At 37.9% G+C, this 16,491-nt stretch overlaps 2 protein-coding genes across 2 annotated transcripts in view; one reads left to right on the top strand and one right to left on the bottom strand.

The window, feature by feature from the left end:
* The window catches only part of LOC117303160 (protein FAM102A-like), a 35,052-nt gene extending 23,708 nt beyond the window's left edge, over positions 1-11,344 (bottom strand). Inside the window, exon 1 of the mRNA XM_033787283.1 lies at positions 10,762-11,344. Coding sequence (XP_033643174.1) covers positions 10,762-10,910 — 149 coding nt within the window. The 5' untranslated portion in view covers positions 10,911-11,344. The remainder of the gene's footprint in view (positions 1-10,761) is intronic.
* Positions 11,345-12,055: 711 nt separating this feature from the next.
* Positions 12,056-16,440, top strand: LOC117303167 (dual specificity protein phosphatase 12-like). The gene is made up of 7 exons (XM_033787290.1): positions 12,056-12,431; positions 12,740-12,853; positions 13,458-13,576; positions 13,826-13,922; positions 14,273-14,477; positions 14,818-14,866; positions 15,378-16,440. Exons 1-7 carry the CDS (start codon positions 12,133-12,135, stop codon positions 15,494-15,496), a joined length of 1,002 nt encoding a protein of 333 aa, XP_033643181.1. The 5' UTR covers positions 12,056-12,132; the 3' UTR covers positions 15,497-16,440.
* The last annotated feature ends 51 nt before the right edge of the window (positions 16,441-16,491 follow it).

Below are 16,491 nucleotides of genomic sequence, written 5' to 3'. Positions count from 1 at the left end.
ACTTTCCCTAACAAAACTACAAAGACTATGTGACCTGTGACATCACGAGCCACAGAGCCTGGACAACCTGCAAGCAAAATATTTACACGGCCCAATCGAAGAATGAATCAAATCTTAAATTTTCATGAAGATTGCTCTGTCCAATTTTTATCACATTTAATCAAACTTGTTCAACTTTTATTTTTTATAACTCTTGAATTTATCGGGAAAACGTTCACAAAATGTAAATTTTCCCACATGACCAGAGTAATCTTGCCTGCGGGAAAGGCCCTGGAGGTCCTATGTAAGGTCGCTCTTTTTGAACCAAGGTAACATTGAATATATTGTGCCTCTGACGAAAGTCCAGCCTCAATCGAAAGCTACGCCAATCTCCCCTACTAGTTTAATATTTGCACTATACACATTTCTAAATCCATTTCAACAATTGTACCCTGTCCGTTCAAACAAAACTGATTGTGCAAAATGAGATTGTTATTGACTCAGACATCCAAAGAACCTTCAAACCTAAAACCTGTTACAGCACAGCACTGTGTAAACCATAAAACACAATCAATGCAAATGAATGTTTTCACACACCCTGTGTCTGTTTACATAAGACACCTTTCTCCCTCTGGCAAATAAACTGCACAAACAAAACAACACCCCCCCCCCTTTTAACAGATCTAAATTTAACTGAGTGTTGCAGACAATGGAGCATGAATTCAATGCATGGGCGGCACTTAATTGCTTTTGGAATGGAGTAAACTCATTCCCATGGTGAAGCTTTCAAATTGTAACCTCTGGAAATTTCATTATAATAGATGTGGTCTGATATTGCTATTTAAATTTCCTGCCAGGACAAATTTTCATCGAGTTTCTTTAGCAAAACATGAGAGTGAGGAGTCACTCAATACCCAGTTGCCGGCTCTAAATAAACCGTTTGAAATAAACCGTTCTAAATCCATTTAGAAACGAAGTGCTAATGTTTGAGCATGGTTTGAGTGACGATGGCAAGGCATATCGGCTGGAAGCTGTGTGTGTTGAGTTACCCCAACGTTAAAGGAATTTGCTGGTTTTGTGATAAGGCTCTAATGCCTCAGGAGTTTACCCCCATTATCAACACCTCATCAAGCTAATCCCACCATGAATTTCCCTCTTTGATGGTTTTATCACAGATCTTGAGGCTATTTTTTCAAACACACCAAAAGAGTGAGTTATCCCCGTTTCCTTTCCCATGAAATGAAAAATGGCTATCCCCATCTCGCTATTTTTATTTACCTCAATTCTATCTGGTATTCATTCCTCTGATCAATAAACTGACCTTAACAATTCCAATTCCTAAAACATACTCCTGGAGTTCGTATTCCTCACCTGGTAAAATCCCCATGGCAACTGGGGTGTTATCTTACAATGTGACAAAAGCGGAGAGGGTTGGATTTTGTTGCTGAATGGAATATTTCTATAGCCTCTTTGAAAAAACGGAATACTGTAATTGTTAAATCTTGTAACTGAAGGCAATATGTACCTGGACTACAGCCATAAGCAAAATGCAAGAGAGCTACATGTACCACCACAAAAGTTTTTATCATCATTTTTATTATTTTTTCAAATGTTCACAGATTTGAACGTAACAAAAAATAAGAGCGTGTACTGTTCAGCTTTATAGCCGTTTATTACATTCATTGTGGTGTCCATTATGTTTTTTGTTATTTTATCTTTTTATCTTTTTATCTTCTCCATTTTTGGAGGTTTTCAGGAAATAAATAAAAAAATAAAAAAATAAATAAAAAAATAAATAAATAAATAAATAAATAAATAAATATGTTTTTTGTTATTTTCTCAACTACTAGCAGACACTGTATTTGGCTGAATCATTCACAGGTGACTTATCTTTCTCAGGCCTGTATTCATCATTTTTGAAGGGAAAGGGGCACCAAGGCATTTTCTCCTTGAAAGTGCACAATGAGGAAATTGTAAATTTCTCCTTATGCATTTCAAGAGCACCAAGGCAATGACCAGGGGGCACGGAGGCAATCACCTTCGCTGCCTTCATGAAGTATCAGGCCTGTAGTCTTGATAATTTTGCTTGTACATCAGCTTGACAAACACTGATCTAGGAGTCTTCCTTTAAAAAGGCGAGAGAGAGCATCTTCAGGTGGACGGATCTAGGATCTACAGGCGATGCGCTCACCCTGGGAAGTTATGTCAACCAAGTGATTAAGATTGAACGTACTCATCCCACAAACACTGATCTACAAGCCTTCATTTAAAAGGGCTAGAGAAAGCATCTTCAGGTGGGATGGGTGTCAACCCTGGCTCTACGGATCTAGGATCTACAGTCAATTCGCTCACCCTGGGAAGTTATGTCAACCGAATGATTAAGATTGAACGTACTCATCCCACAAACACTGATCTACAAGCCTTCATTTAAAAGGGCTAGAGAAAGCATCTTCAGGTGGGATGGGTGTCAACCCTGGCTCTACGGATCTAGGATCTACAGTCAATTCGCTCACCCTGGGAAGTTATGTCAACCGAATGATTAAGATTGAACGTACTCATCCCACAAACACTGATCTACAAGCCTTCATTTAAAAGGGCTAGAGAAAGCATCTTCAGGTGGGATGGGTGTCAACCCTGGCTCTACGGATCTAGGATCTACAGTCAATTCGCTCACCCTGGGAAGTTATGTCAACCGAATTATTAAGATTGAACGTACTCATCCCGCAAATTGGAAAGAACAAAAACATGGCTGTGGCCTGCTGACCAGGGTTACGCCAAGTTAAAAAAAATACCAGTTGATCGTCCAGGTTTTGTCAAAAAGAGAATGAGGGCCTTATTATTTTTATTTTTTTGTTTGTTTAAAAGGTGGCTGCCAAGCATTCTTCAATTTAAAGTCACCACTTACTAAATATAATATGTAGTTGTAATTTGTATTACAAGTTCTTAAGAGATAAGTAAGTTTGATGAGAAATATGCAGAAAATTTGTCTTTATGAAAACAAAATGTGAAAAAAAGGGAAAAAAGATGCAGCCTCAAAAAAGGATGAGGGAGGAGACGATCAACTGTTTTTTTTTTTTTGATTAGGCCTTATGGGACAGTTCTAATCAGTGGCTGATTCTGTGAATGTATTTAGTGCATTCCCCTAGCCGTGGAGCTTTAGCTAGATTGGGCTGGGATTTAATTAAAACATAAAGCTAGAACCCATGATTAAAAGGCTTGGAAATGACATTTTGTTTGGGGGAAATATCTACAAATAAACTGCTTGATTATCGGAGTGTTATGTTAGACTAATTTGACCAGGATGAGATATGTTTATTTATACAGTCATGTTGTTTATCTTCTCTGATTCAAACCAATGTAAACTCAAACAAACTTTTCAGGAAAGTTCTGGCATGATGCTTTTGAACTTGTTGTTTGTATTTGTATCATGAGCGAGTGCCATAAGTACCTTCTTGGCCAATACCCATACATTACCAGATTTCATTATTATTATAGTCAACTTATTGAGTATTTAGTGGAATGCTGCCAACATGCATTTTTATTGCAGTGCAAGAAAACGTTTTCAGCGCCATAAAAAACACAGACTACTCAATACACAAAGCCCTTCTAATTTGTAACTTCAGGTGAAAAGAAACTAAACAATACAACAGGCAACTGAATAACAACGTTTTCATTTTGAACAAAATTGACAAATTAACAGAAGAGTCTACACCTCTTTAAGCGAATCTACTATTGATTTGAAAGTCTAATGCAGTACATGTAAACACATTCATTACGTTCACAAAAAACGTTGCCATTAGATATACACTACATGGTGCTCTGTACGCTACATGTACACCAATCCACTCAGCTACATAATTGAAGGTTGCCTTCCTATTAATTCAGACAAATCAATAATTTATTTCAGCAGCCGCCACCAGGCGAGGAACATCGCCACGATAACACTTGTCGAAATTTTAATCCTGGTATTGGGATTAAGTACTAAAGAGGAAGTGGTTTTAGCTGTAGTTAACTGATTAATCTTCAATAAATCGTTGATAAATTGTTGGCCGTTTAAGCCACCTTCATCATGGAAATAAAGAGGCTCCAGGGCTTCAATGCGGGGTGGGGGTGGGGGGGTGGGGGGGGGGGGAGGTCACCAAGACCACACGGCTTGTAGTTCAACATTTGCACTGGACCAGAAAATTGTTTACACAAGACCAGGATTAAATAAAAACAGTTTTAGAAAATGAACTTTTATTTTATTTGAACAAGAACTTGGGGAGATTTATCTTGTTTTGGGGCAAGAACTGTACATATGTACTTTCATAATAAATGAAAGGTAAGTTCAATGTCAAACTCAAACTCAAAGTCTGAAAAAAACCACAAGACCACCCGACTTGTCCAGTCATAATTTTTTGCTGGCCAGATGCAAAATCAGTGGGCCTCATGCCTGCAGTCCCAGGCCTGTATGCTTCGTTTTTGAAAGGGCAAGGGCACCAAGGCGTTTCCTCCTTGGTAAAGGACACCCTATGAGGAAATTGTAAATTGAGGAAATTGTAAATTTCTACTGGAGCATTTAAAGGGCACCCAGGCAGCGACCAGGGGGCATGGAGGCAATCGCCTTCGTCGCCTTTGTGAAGTGTCAGGCCTGCAAAAATTTTGGACAAAAGTGGCTCAAACATCATGAATGATGACAAATAAATTGCTCATAAAACTAATTTTATTCCTTCCCTCGGGGCACATTAATCCATCATGCCTAATGATGATACTCCAGTGGCACTTTAACTACACAGCCCTACAAACCAAAGGTCAACAATTCCAGAGAACGAGCCTCTGTGATCTCGTGCAGAGTCACAGGGAGCGAAAACACCTTTGATATCCTTCATTAAATATGTAGATAAGGTCCTCAGGATTTGTTTGATATTGCAGCAAACTCAGAGATAAAGACAAGCCCATAACAATATGTCAATGCCCAAAACAAGTTTGTATACAAATAATTTTTTGTTGGATACTACCAGCCTCTCCTCACAACAACATTCTATCTATCTTGTAATAGTACACAGTGTACTTTGGCTAAATAACAAAAAATACCAGTTGATCGTCCGGATTTTTCAAAAAAGAGGAGGATGAGGGCCTTACTATTTACTATTTACTCTTTTTTTTTCAAGATGGCCGCTAAGTATTTCAAACCAAACAGGCCACCAATTCTTCAGTTTGAATCAACGGCAAACTTATTTATACCTATTAGTTGCATGAGGACCTGTGTTAACAGTAACACTAACAGGGTCGGATAACACAAGATTTGCTGGTAAGTTTTCACTAATTGTTTTATGAAACAGACGGTTACAAGTGTTCGAGAGCATGAAGTTAGATTCGGGAGAAACTCCTAGGTTTGAAAAGATGGATTAAAAAAAAAAAAAAAATGAAAAATGTAAATAGTATACAAAAAAAGGATGCGGCCCCCAAAAAGGATGCGGGCGGGGACGATCAACTGGTATTCTTTTTTATTTGGCCTTATAGGTTGCGTTTGATTAGCTTCCCTGCATGTACTGGTGATTAACACTCCAGGTAGCCATGAAACGAGGCTAATCGAACGCTGTGTTTTCGCTTATAACTCTGTGAAAATAAAGGTCAATGGTTATTGCGTAGCGGATGAACTTTAAAAAAAGTGTAAACAGACAGCTCAGTCATCTGCTCAATTAGAAAATGTTGATGTCCGTGACGACACAAGTAAACTTATGAAGGTGCACCAAGGCTAAGACCAGGGCAACAGAGGACATGACCTTCAGGTTATTCTAGTACAATCTCTATTGGGAGAAGTATTGGTACTGAGAAGAATGAACCAGGGTTGAGATCTCAAAGTTTCGAGCTGTGTGCTCTGTCTGTCTTCATTAGAGAGCTCTCAAAAAACCCTCAAAGGCCATGACATAATAGAAGCGCACATTTCTGTCACTCATTGATCTCAAGGCGCTTCAACACACCTGTGAGGTATGTTGGGCTACGTTTGAATTATGAAACTTACTCCTTTTAAATAGCAAGATGGTTGTACATGTAATGGTTTACAAGGGTGCTAGGGTGCAATATGCTGCCAATCAAACCAGAAATATAAAATTAAAAAAACTACCATCTGTGTCATTCATGGTTGATAACTTGTAAGTAAAAAAAAAAGTGTGTTTGCAAACAGCTATCAAAGACGCACACAGCTTGACCAATCAATAAATAAAATTGACGGATTTACCTGTACTTCAGTGTCAACAACATTAACTATGCGTGAGCACACCCATAACAATAGCAAGTAATCCCACAGAATCTGCATGTATTGAACGGTTTACAAAAACTACTGTTTAGTGGAGTGTAACACAACCAAAAATGGCAGACTGGGCAGGGTGTTTTCTTAGAACCAAAAATCAAAATCAATATTTCATAAAAAGGCTTTTGTAGATGTTATGTAATATGGACACATCCTTGCCTACTTATAGCCCTCCTAATACAAACTTAAAGTCACTTTAGAACCATAGAGGAATTGTTTTTCCTCCATTGTAGAACCAGGGACATGGCTTGCATTGAAATTACTTGCACTTTAAATTGTTTTTAGCAACGAGTCAGACCAAATCAGGAGGATCAAAACATGGAGAAAGTGTCCATGGTCAAAACAAGTACAAGAAACCTTGACTACGCAATGGTTGCTTTGTTTTTAAAATGTGTGCACTTAATCGAAATTCCTGTCCACACTTAAAGTTACAGAGCCAAGATGGAGAATACTTGGTCATGCAATATCTTGTTTCACCCAAGCAGGGGCAGAGCTCTCAAGGGTGGGCTCTTTCCCTGGGTATTTGCCAGGGTTAGCGATTCAAACAGAATTTTAAAAAAAAATTCCCAGGTTAAGTTCATTGAAAAGTAGGCTTAAGTTACATTAGGCTTTAGTTACAGTGCATGATATTTGAAGACTAGACTACTAGTCTATTACAAAACAAACAATTGATGTTATGTATGGGAATTCCTCCATGAGGCAATGCAGGGTGAGGTTTCAAAATTTGGTGTGCTGCGACACCATGTGTACGTTGACATCAATTATAAAATAATATTTACTTTGCTGCGTCAATTTTTTTCTTACAAGACCTGTCCAGCTACAGTATTATTTGCATACTACAAAACATGGAGCTTAAATGGCAGACATATGGCTTCATTAGCTACAAGCACATACTGTAGACTCAATAATCAAGTACATTGTAAGGAATTTGTTGACAGAACTTCAAAGGTCCATGAGCTGGAAACTTTAAAATGACATTTAAAAAGACATTTCAGGGTGTGCCTAAAGTTAGTTTCATTATTAACCCCCCCCCCCAATGCTTCAGACAAACACACAGAGAATCCACAAGACCCATGCATTGAGAGGGGATAAAGGCATAGCAGTGATAAAGGAACCATTGGACTAGCACTACTAGGTGGGTTTAGCTCAATAGTTCAATACCCAATTGGGCAAAGTGTGTTGACCCTACTGGAGGTGGTAGTAATGAATTGGGCTGGACCCTTCCTTGATTACCAATGAGCTTTACTCCGAAGCTTCACTGTGGATTAATTTATGATTTTTGAAAACCACATTCCATTGGGGATAATTAGGGATAGGGGATTAGGGACCATCCTTTAATCTTCCTGAGTCCTGACTGACTGATCACTAGTTGTTCCTTCTTAAGCCCACTCACTCAATATCATTACTGCATTGAATATTCATTCATTATTTACCACTTTGCATACCAATATATATCCCAACAGTATGGAATTGGAAAGAGCACATCAATCATTTATAATCTTCTTTTTTTTCAATTTGATATATTTTGCCATGTTCCCTATCTCATTAGTGAGAGTATACACAAAGAAAGACACTAACTTCTTGTTCATCTGTTTTCCCGTAGTTATAGAACCTAACAGTGTCTGTGTGTTCTATGGGAAAATCTGAGCTTTAAAAGCAGATTGGTTTGAAGTTGTGAATTGTTCCAAACAATTGCAGTCTCTTCCAACTGTTTCAAAATGCTTTCTTGGCTGAACTAATTCATACACTTGCCTTCTGTATCATACAAAACATAAGATCTTGTAGAAACAGCTTTACTTTCTCCTGAGAAACTACTGTGAAAAAAATTCTTCAAGACAAGAGAAGAGAACAAAGGAAATGGAACCTGACTTTTATCTCATTTGCCTTCGAGGCTGATGGTGCAGCATTTCTTTACACTAACTGCTTATCTACAATCTGACTATTAACAGCTAGTCAAGTTTGAGTATCCTTTGATCATCTCAGAAAGAGGGAATCTCAATTACAAAGTTTAATTCCTGGGGTTTTATTTTTTAGGAGGGTAGGGGTCTGTTTCTGTGGAATTGCCCTCTGGCAGTTGGTCTCAATTTGCTGAATGGCTCCCTGCACATTGGGGTTTACATGGCTCTAATTCTTCACAGGTCTTGTGGATTTCTTCCCCAGTGTCAACAGAAAAGAAATATTTACGGGAACAAAAACTAACTTTAACACCAACTTTTGGCTGGAAAGAATAATATCCAAAAATGTATGCTTTTAAGTTATATCTTAACACATTTTACCTTTAAAAGAAGTCGACCTATCAACAGTGAGTCAAGCATTAGCTTTGTTGCCAAAATAAACATATGATGTAAAAGTTTTAAATTGGCAAATTTATTCCCTTGAAAAATTTAAAATTCTCAATGCGTGACACTGCATGTCCGGTTAACTTACAGCATGTGGATAAAGCATCATTTTGTAGACTGTCTATAAAAAAGGTGGATAGTCAGGTAAATTTTTCAGGCGTTTGTGTAATACATTAAAATGTAACTTTACTTTTTTGCTTCATTTCACAATTCTACCAGACAAAGAGTCAAACCCACACTTTTCAACTGACTGCATCCAATCGCACGTCCTTTCATCTTGTTCAACAAAATGAACACCCACAAAATAACACAAATATCTGATGTTTCAACAAGAAAATCAACTCCACCAAAATGTCAGAGACCTTTTTACAGTAAATAAAGTTACTCCATTTAAAACAAACACATAATGACCACACAGGGCACCCCTAACCACCCCCACAAATTCCTCATGCTCGTTGGCAACGCCTCATGACACAATATCCTTATACAAAGGTGATCTTCATCGTCAGGTATGGACAAAAGATCAGATTGCACACAAGTCACGCAAAATAGACACCAGTGACTCTTCAAGGCCAACCCTTTGTGATTCATTGATCCACTGACAATATCGCTTTTAAGAGTTAAATTCTTTCTGTATAAATTCATTTTTGATAACATCAATATGCTTTAATTTAAGGCACTGGACACTAATGGTGATTCCTCAAATCAACTGTTAGCATACAATTTAGCTTGGTAAGGAGCAATGGAGAGCTGTTGGCAGGTAGTATAAAACATTGTGAGAAATGGGTTCTGTATTCTTTTAGTACATTTTTGGGCATCTAAAAGTGCCACACAAATTTGTGCAACTTTGATGACCAATTGAGTCAACATTTTCACAGAACTGTTATGTTATGCCTATAAGATGTTGGGATACACCAAGTGAGAATACTGGTCTTTGACAATTACCAAAGGTGTCCAGTGACTAACAGTACTAAATCCTCCAAACTATTTATTCTTAAGGATTGGGGACAGCAGGATGTTAGAAACTGCTTATCATTGAAACATTCCACTCTTATCATTATGATAGTACATGTAGTCCAAACACAGGGTGTTGAGTTACCTCTAAATTGCGTACTTTGGAAAGCCACTAGGTTTATATTTTGTACTTTTCCCAACATTTTGGGGAAAGGACCCTTGTCATCCGAGGTCTCGAAATCAAATTCAAATACTTTATCAACAGCTCTCCATTGCTTGTTACCAAGTAAGTTTTTATAAATGCTTTCAATTATTTTAAGTTTACCAATAGTGTCCAGTGCGTTTTAATGACCTGCTATAATGGCACTAATAATTGAGATTAATGTGAAACTTTGAGACCAAGTAAGCTACTATTTCCTTGACATTATTTCCACTCACTGGTTTTATCTGTGATGTCCCTTCAAAATATTCCCCTTGAAAGCTTTTTTAAGGGGTCAATGCCTTTTTCAAAAAGATACAGCTTCCTCTCTTCAATTTCAAAAGATGAAATTCCTGGACTGTCAGAAAAAAAGGAGGTCACGGACAGCTGGGTTCAAAGTTGGTTGCATGGTCAAAATAAAGAATGGCGCGCTTCGCTGGTTTCATTACTTCTCATCAATCATTCATAAAATTGGAAAATGATTCAGGGTCGTGCCAAGGATTTTTCAACTGTGAACTTGAATGATTTATGCATTCTGTAGCACTATGCGTAGTAGTCCCACATCTGGCAGGAAATACTGCATGTTACAGCGCCAGGAGCGTCACTGGGTGATGGACATTACAAATTTAGGCCAGTCGTTTTTCTGAGATGAGATGTGATGAATAATGCTGGACTACAACACTTTCAGCATTGTCATTTGTGGCAACTGTAATTTGAAGAAATATCTGTGTTTCACATCTGGCTGGGTCAACATTTATGTGGTCTAATTAGTTTGTATGAATCCCACCTGAGTAATATGCCTATGATTTTTTTCAATCACAGATCTCGGGAAAGTTCCAAGCACTGAATACAGTGCTAAATATTAAACACACACATAGCCTGTGTTTTGGTTATACTAAAACCCAAACTTAATAAACTCTGGTTTGGAAGCAAGATTACAGTTACACTTTTTGATGATGTGGTTAAACAATTTTAAGAGTTGACCCTCAAATACTCACCGGGTTGATAATTCTGAGAAAGATCCGCCACCATCTAGCAGTCGTATTTTACTGAAAAGTACTCCATTGACAAGCGGGATCGACGAAAGCTCCACCAACTCAAAAATTACTTGGAACTTGTATTTCTTCTTCTTCATAATGAACGTCATCCAGGGAAGTTGTCTTCTCTTTACACTCCTTTCTTGATCAATTCAAACCTCAAAATATCATCCAAGGTAGTCCTTTAATACTTCTTCTTCTTACAAAGTAGGTATTCTTGTAAGAGTTACATGTTTGTACACAGTTACAATGGCATGTGACGACGTGTATCTAAATAAACACTGTTTACTTACGCAGTCATGACAAAGTATAATTTGCAATGCTGTCACCATTCACAATAACTCTCGCACAATCCTCTCAAATGTTCGCTTACAGAAGCACGTCTGCATGTTCATGAAATAGTCATACATTCAATGTTTCATAAATAAAAAGAATTTTATCACCACGTATCCGGAATCCTCAAGGAAATCGTAAGAATGGACGGAAATAACGATGACTTTCTACCGGTCGACGGGGGTTGTTTTCTTGCGTCCGCTAGCTGAACTGAAAATCCCATGTATTTACACGTACTCAACCGGAAGTAATCGGTTACTAGACAGGTTCCAATGTCTCTATCAACGAAAAACGGCAACAACACACGGTACCAGTCTGTCATTATTATTTTTTTTGCCGTCTTCGTAGCTAGCGCCCTCTGTTGGAAAATAACTGGTAATCTTTTTCTCTATTTTTTTTTATTGGGGGGATCGGATGGTCGTCGGGGGGGGGGGGGGGGGGGGGCTTGAGCTTTGTTTTCTTTACAAAGTTCTATTTCTTCTTCTTTAAAGGGCATCATGTCCGTAGCATTTTTTTAAAAGCTTTTACTCGCACTTATATTGATTGGCCCTCCGAAGTCAATTGATGTTTTCTTTCAGTTCACATGCAGCTCCATGACATCGCACAACAAGGACCATTTGCTTGCTTTGGTCATGGAGTAGAAATGAATGCAAATTAAGTTCAGGCAAATTTCTTTCTATATCGAAATAAAAACAAAAACAAAAACATGAACAAGAAAGGAAAAACTATAAGAAACCATTTTCTGTCTGATGATGGTAAGTTGATAATTTCGCATGTGGTATGTCCTTTTTTAAGTGGGCAGATACCCCCCCCCCCCATTTCTGGAAACAACGCCCCCCCCCCCCCTACAGCTAGAAACAAAATTATTACTACTATCCTACCAATGGAGGGCGCTATGCAAAACAACAAATCAGAAAACACCATTGCACAATCTTGCTTCCACATCACTCTCAATGTTTGATGATCTTCACTTTTTTAATCAGAAAGCTTTAGCTGAAAATGGCAGAGGGAAGCCCCGACAACAAACCATACCACATGGACGAGGTCTGCAAGGGTCTCTTTCTCGGTAGCCGGGATGCAGTCCTCACCTTAAAGGGACAACATGATTTACTGAAACATTCCATCACTCACGTCTTGTCAATCGAGTGGTCCAAACCAGACATCTCTGCGTTGAATCTTAACCATAAGTTTGTGTATATTAATGATATGCCATCTGCAGATATTCTTAGCCACTTTGAGGAATGCATAGCGTTTATTGATGAGGTTCTGACGTCGTCTGGGAACATCCTTGTTCATTGGTTTGTATAATAGCTGGTTACTTATAACAATTTTGATTTTTTTGGGTTGAACAAAGTCCAAAGACCAAAGAAAGAGAATTGAAAAAGAAAACAGTAGTGGATATTGTAATGGTAAAGGTAGCCAACAAACTATGAATGAGATGTTCATTACTATGGTCTAATATGGCATAACGAATCTCATTTCTAGGAGTAGTGGACATGATGTTTTACACTAAATAAATGCCATTTTTTAAGCCAGCAAATCACCATCAGTAGCACCCTGAAAAAAGCTAATAAAAATGATATATCTTTGTCCTTGATCCATACAGTATGATGGGGATTTCTAGGAGTTCCACTATAGTAATTGCATACTTGATGCATCGAGATAAAATAACATTCCAGAAGGCATTTGATTTGGTAAAGGAGAAGCACCCACGCACAGAGTAAGTATGCTGTTTGTTTATATAGGGCCAACCGACTTTCCTTGGACTCGGCCGGTTTGTTGACCGGGGCTCAATTTTATAGAGCTGCTTAGCACAAAAATTTGTCTAGCATGAATTTTTTCCTTGATAAAAACAGGATTACCAACCAAATTTCCAATGTGATTTTCAGGATTTAGCTAACAACATTTGAATATATGCAACAAATTAAAATTTGGTTGGTAATCCTGTTTTATCAAGGAAGAAATTTTCATGCTAAGCAAATTTTTGTGCTTACAGGCATTATGAAATTGGGCCCTGATGATAAGGACGATGGAAACGTGACGTTGGAAAGCTTTTATTTCTAATGAAAATCCAAAATTCTTGCAATGTGGTATTGTTTTGAAAGTTGTATTAAACATAGTGGAAAATGTTTTTGTTTAAAGCGCCCTTTGTTTTTGCACAAATCTACAACTATCAAAAGTATGCGGGATTATTTGCGAACAAATTAAACACAGTGAGAAGCTTATTATCACTATTAAGGACAGAGTTTATGCAGGAGCATTAAGACAAGGAAGTGTGAAGTGAATTATACTTATTAATATTTCTCATGTTTATCTATTTTCAGACCTAACGATGGCTTTGTTGATATGCTCTGTTTGTTTGAGGCAATGGGCTGTCAGTTTTCTTCGTCACATCCTCTGTACAGACAACATAGATTAGGACAAATAGCTCCGGATATTCAAGGTACTGAAAATAGTTTCTGGTTTAAGTATTTCTTTCTATCTTCTTTCTAGCAAAACAAAACAAAAAAAACATCATGCTGGTAATGGCAGTGATGAGTCGACATTAACAGTAAACTGATGTTTTTGGTATTGAACTTTGTTTTATGGTCGTCTTTCTGAAAAAAGATACAGTGGTGTTTGCAATGTACAAGAATTATGATCTATGTTCCCAAACTGATGAACTGACCATCAAGATATATGTTTCTACCAGCTGGTTCACAGGTACCTGAAGAGTTCATTGCAGCCGATCCTGCCCAGGAATCTGCCTCGACTGAAGCACAAACCGTCTACAAATGCAGGAAGTGTAGGTCAGTGCGAACCGCCATCTTCTATAATCAAATCAATCTCCGTGTACACCTAAATTATCGCTACTTTTTGTACCAAAGCAGCTCCATGAAATTCAGCACAGAATAGAGCTGCTTTAACAGAAAATAATGCTTAACATTTTCTGCTAAGCAAAAAAGTGCAGTATACCAGTCATAAATGGTATGACCTAGTACTTTGGCTGGTAACCTTATTCTGGTGAGCATAAGCTTTTGTGCTTAACTTCTTTTTACAGCTGTATAACAATGGGCCGGGTCATTACCTCACAGTAGGTCCTCGGACCGTTATTAAACCTTTATAAATTATAATGAAACTTTGTTTTTGTATGGAACAGGCGAGCAGTTTTCTTTCAATCCATGGTTCTTGCTCATATCACTGGGAAAGGGCAGACAAGCTTCAGCTGGCACAAACAAATGCATCCTCTCGCTGTGACAACATCCCCTTCAAGCACAATGGATTCATCCATATCATGCACATCCCTTTTTGTGGAACCAGTGAAGTGGATGGAACCATTATTAGTGGGTTGTTTAGAAGGAAAGGTAAGTTCAAACCTTAGTCTTGATGTTGATTGTCTAAACAACACCTCAAGTCTCCTGACAATTTCTCAAACCACAAATTAATGACATTCCACATTAGATTTGTTGCTCCTTATGACAGGTCCAATACTTCATCAAGGCAGTTAGGGCCATGCCCAAAGCTATTGCCTTGGTTTACTTTGAAATCACATTGCCCTTCCAAGAAAGCAGTGACTGGCTGTGATGATATTTTATCACAGGCTGTAGAGTGGAAATCCATCAAGCGAAAATTCTTGAGAATCCATTAGTGTTATTTGAAACGTAAATTTTTAACATCAGGATTGTGCGTTTTTCCGTTTCTCAGCTCTGCTGCCCAAAGTGTTCTTCACGCCTGGGATCTTTTAACTGGTCAGGTAAATTATACTCTCAATTATTTTTGTTTCGATCAACAAAATATTCAGAGCCGTAAGCTCCCAATTGTCACCTTCAAAGGAAGAATCCATCAAGCAAAAACATGCCAGATCAACTTCCCAAGTTCTGCAGAAATCAAATCCACAGGCAACTTTTGGGGGATTTGAACCCACAACCTGTGCAGACTACAACAGAGACCACCACAGAGATCCACTGACCACGGCCCAATATCATAGAGCTGCTCAAGCATACAAAGTGGCTAAGTACAACAAAATTATGCTTACCAAAATAAGGTTACCAGCTAAAATACCATTTTACATGTGAACAAAGTAAAACTGACATCCTGCTTAGTTGTGCTTAGCAGAAAAATAAGCAATCTGCTTATTAGGCAGCTCTATGAAATTGGGACCAGAGGCCAGTTCACATTCAACCCTAATAACATTGCATCTCTGATACAATGATTACATCCACAACTGGCAAAACAATTAAAGAAGTTTGTGTTGATCTTTTCAGGTCTTCAGTGCTCTTGTGGTGCGTGGGTCACCCCAGCTTTCCAAATTCATCAGAATAGAGTGGATAAATCAATTCGACGCCAAATAGTTCAAAGTAATCATCAACATGAGGATGTATAGTGTTTTAATGAGAGCTACTGCTGAAGCCATCAATTTGGACAATGCAATCACTGAAAAAGTCTTTTCTATGTTGATGTTATTTTTATAAGTATAACAGAACTCGATTTCACAAAGCACTAAGCTACATCTTTAGCTAATCCTTTAATATAGCCAGAGTGGTTTTGTATTGTGACATTACACTTTGATTATCAATTAAGATTGATACAGGGTTAAGATCAATCTCAGCTCTTTGATGATGAAATCGACCCTTGACCTATCAAGGCACTTTTCAAAGGACAGGACAACAGTTGAGGCTAACATTAAAATGAAACCAGTGGTGGCGCTGGGTAATACTAAAACTTAAAACAAATATTTTGTATGAAAAATTTCAGATCAGCTGCAAGAGTACTTGGTTACAAATGCCAATTAGTGGAGTATGTCATTTTACACTGCTAACACTCTAATAAGAGACTTATTGTGAAATGAGTACAGTGTAAATTATGACCTTGGAGCCACTCTTTTGAAAGTTTCCTCCTCTGGTATTTTTAATAGCTCCTCTAAATTACAAGAAACGCTCCTCTAATAACGCTCTAGCTATAAAAAACTCTTTCTTGTTTGTAGTTTCTTTACACACACTGGCAGGGCCAGAGGCGGTTTAGTTGGTAGTACTAAGTAGTACAATCCAATTGCTGTCCAATTTGGGCTAAACTTGGATGTTGTGGAAAGTGATGCAAACAGTCCAGTGGATAAGGTGCCAAAAGAAAAGAGAAAAAGTGCACTACATTTTACAGATACAGAAATAAGTAATGAATTTATAGAACAATATTGCTATTCTTTCAGGAGGCCTTCATGAATGTCGCTGAACAACAGATGGTTGCAGACTTTTACAACTTACATAAACCTTGGGAAGAATGCATTATTGATGGCAATGTGATATTAAAAAAAGATAGCAATAAAACCAATAATCACCAATGTATGCACTTTGTCAATTTATTTTAAAAATAAGAGTTTTGATT

The sequence above is a fragment of the Asterias rubens genome, chromosome 19 (genome assembly GCF_902459465.1).
Source record: "Asterias rubens chromosome 19, eAstRub1.3, whole genome shotgun sequence".
NCBI lineage: Eukaryota > Metazoa > Echinodermata > Asteroidea > Forcipulatida > Asteriidae > Asterias > Asterias rubens.
This window is presented reverse-complemented; position numbering and strand designations above follow the sequence as displayed.

What these genes read in the sequence shown, in the direction of transcription:
- LOC117303167 (XM_033787290.1), top strand. Translation starts at nt 12,133, where the DNA reads ATGGCAGAGGGAAGCCCCGACAACAAACCATACCACATGGACGAGGTC. An exon ending in GAGAAGCACCCACGCACAGA is followed by an intron (nt 12,854 to 13,457) that starts GTAAGTATGCTG and finishes ATCTATTTTCAG; the next exon opens with ACCTAACGATGGCTTTGTTG. An exon ending in GGGATCTTTTAACTGGTCAG is followed by an intron (nt 14,867 to 15,377) that starts GTAAATTATACT and finishes TGATCTTTTCAG; the next exon opens with GTCTTCAGTGCTCTTGTGGT.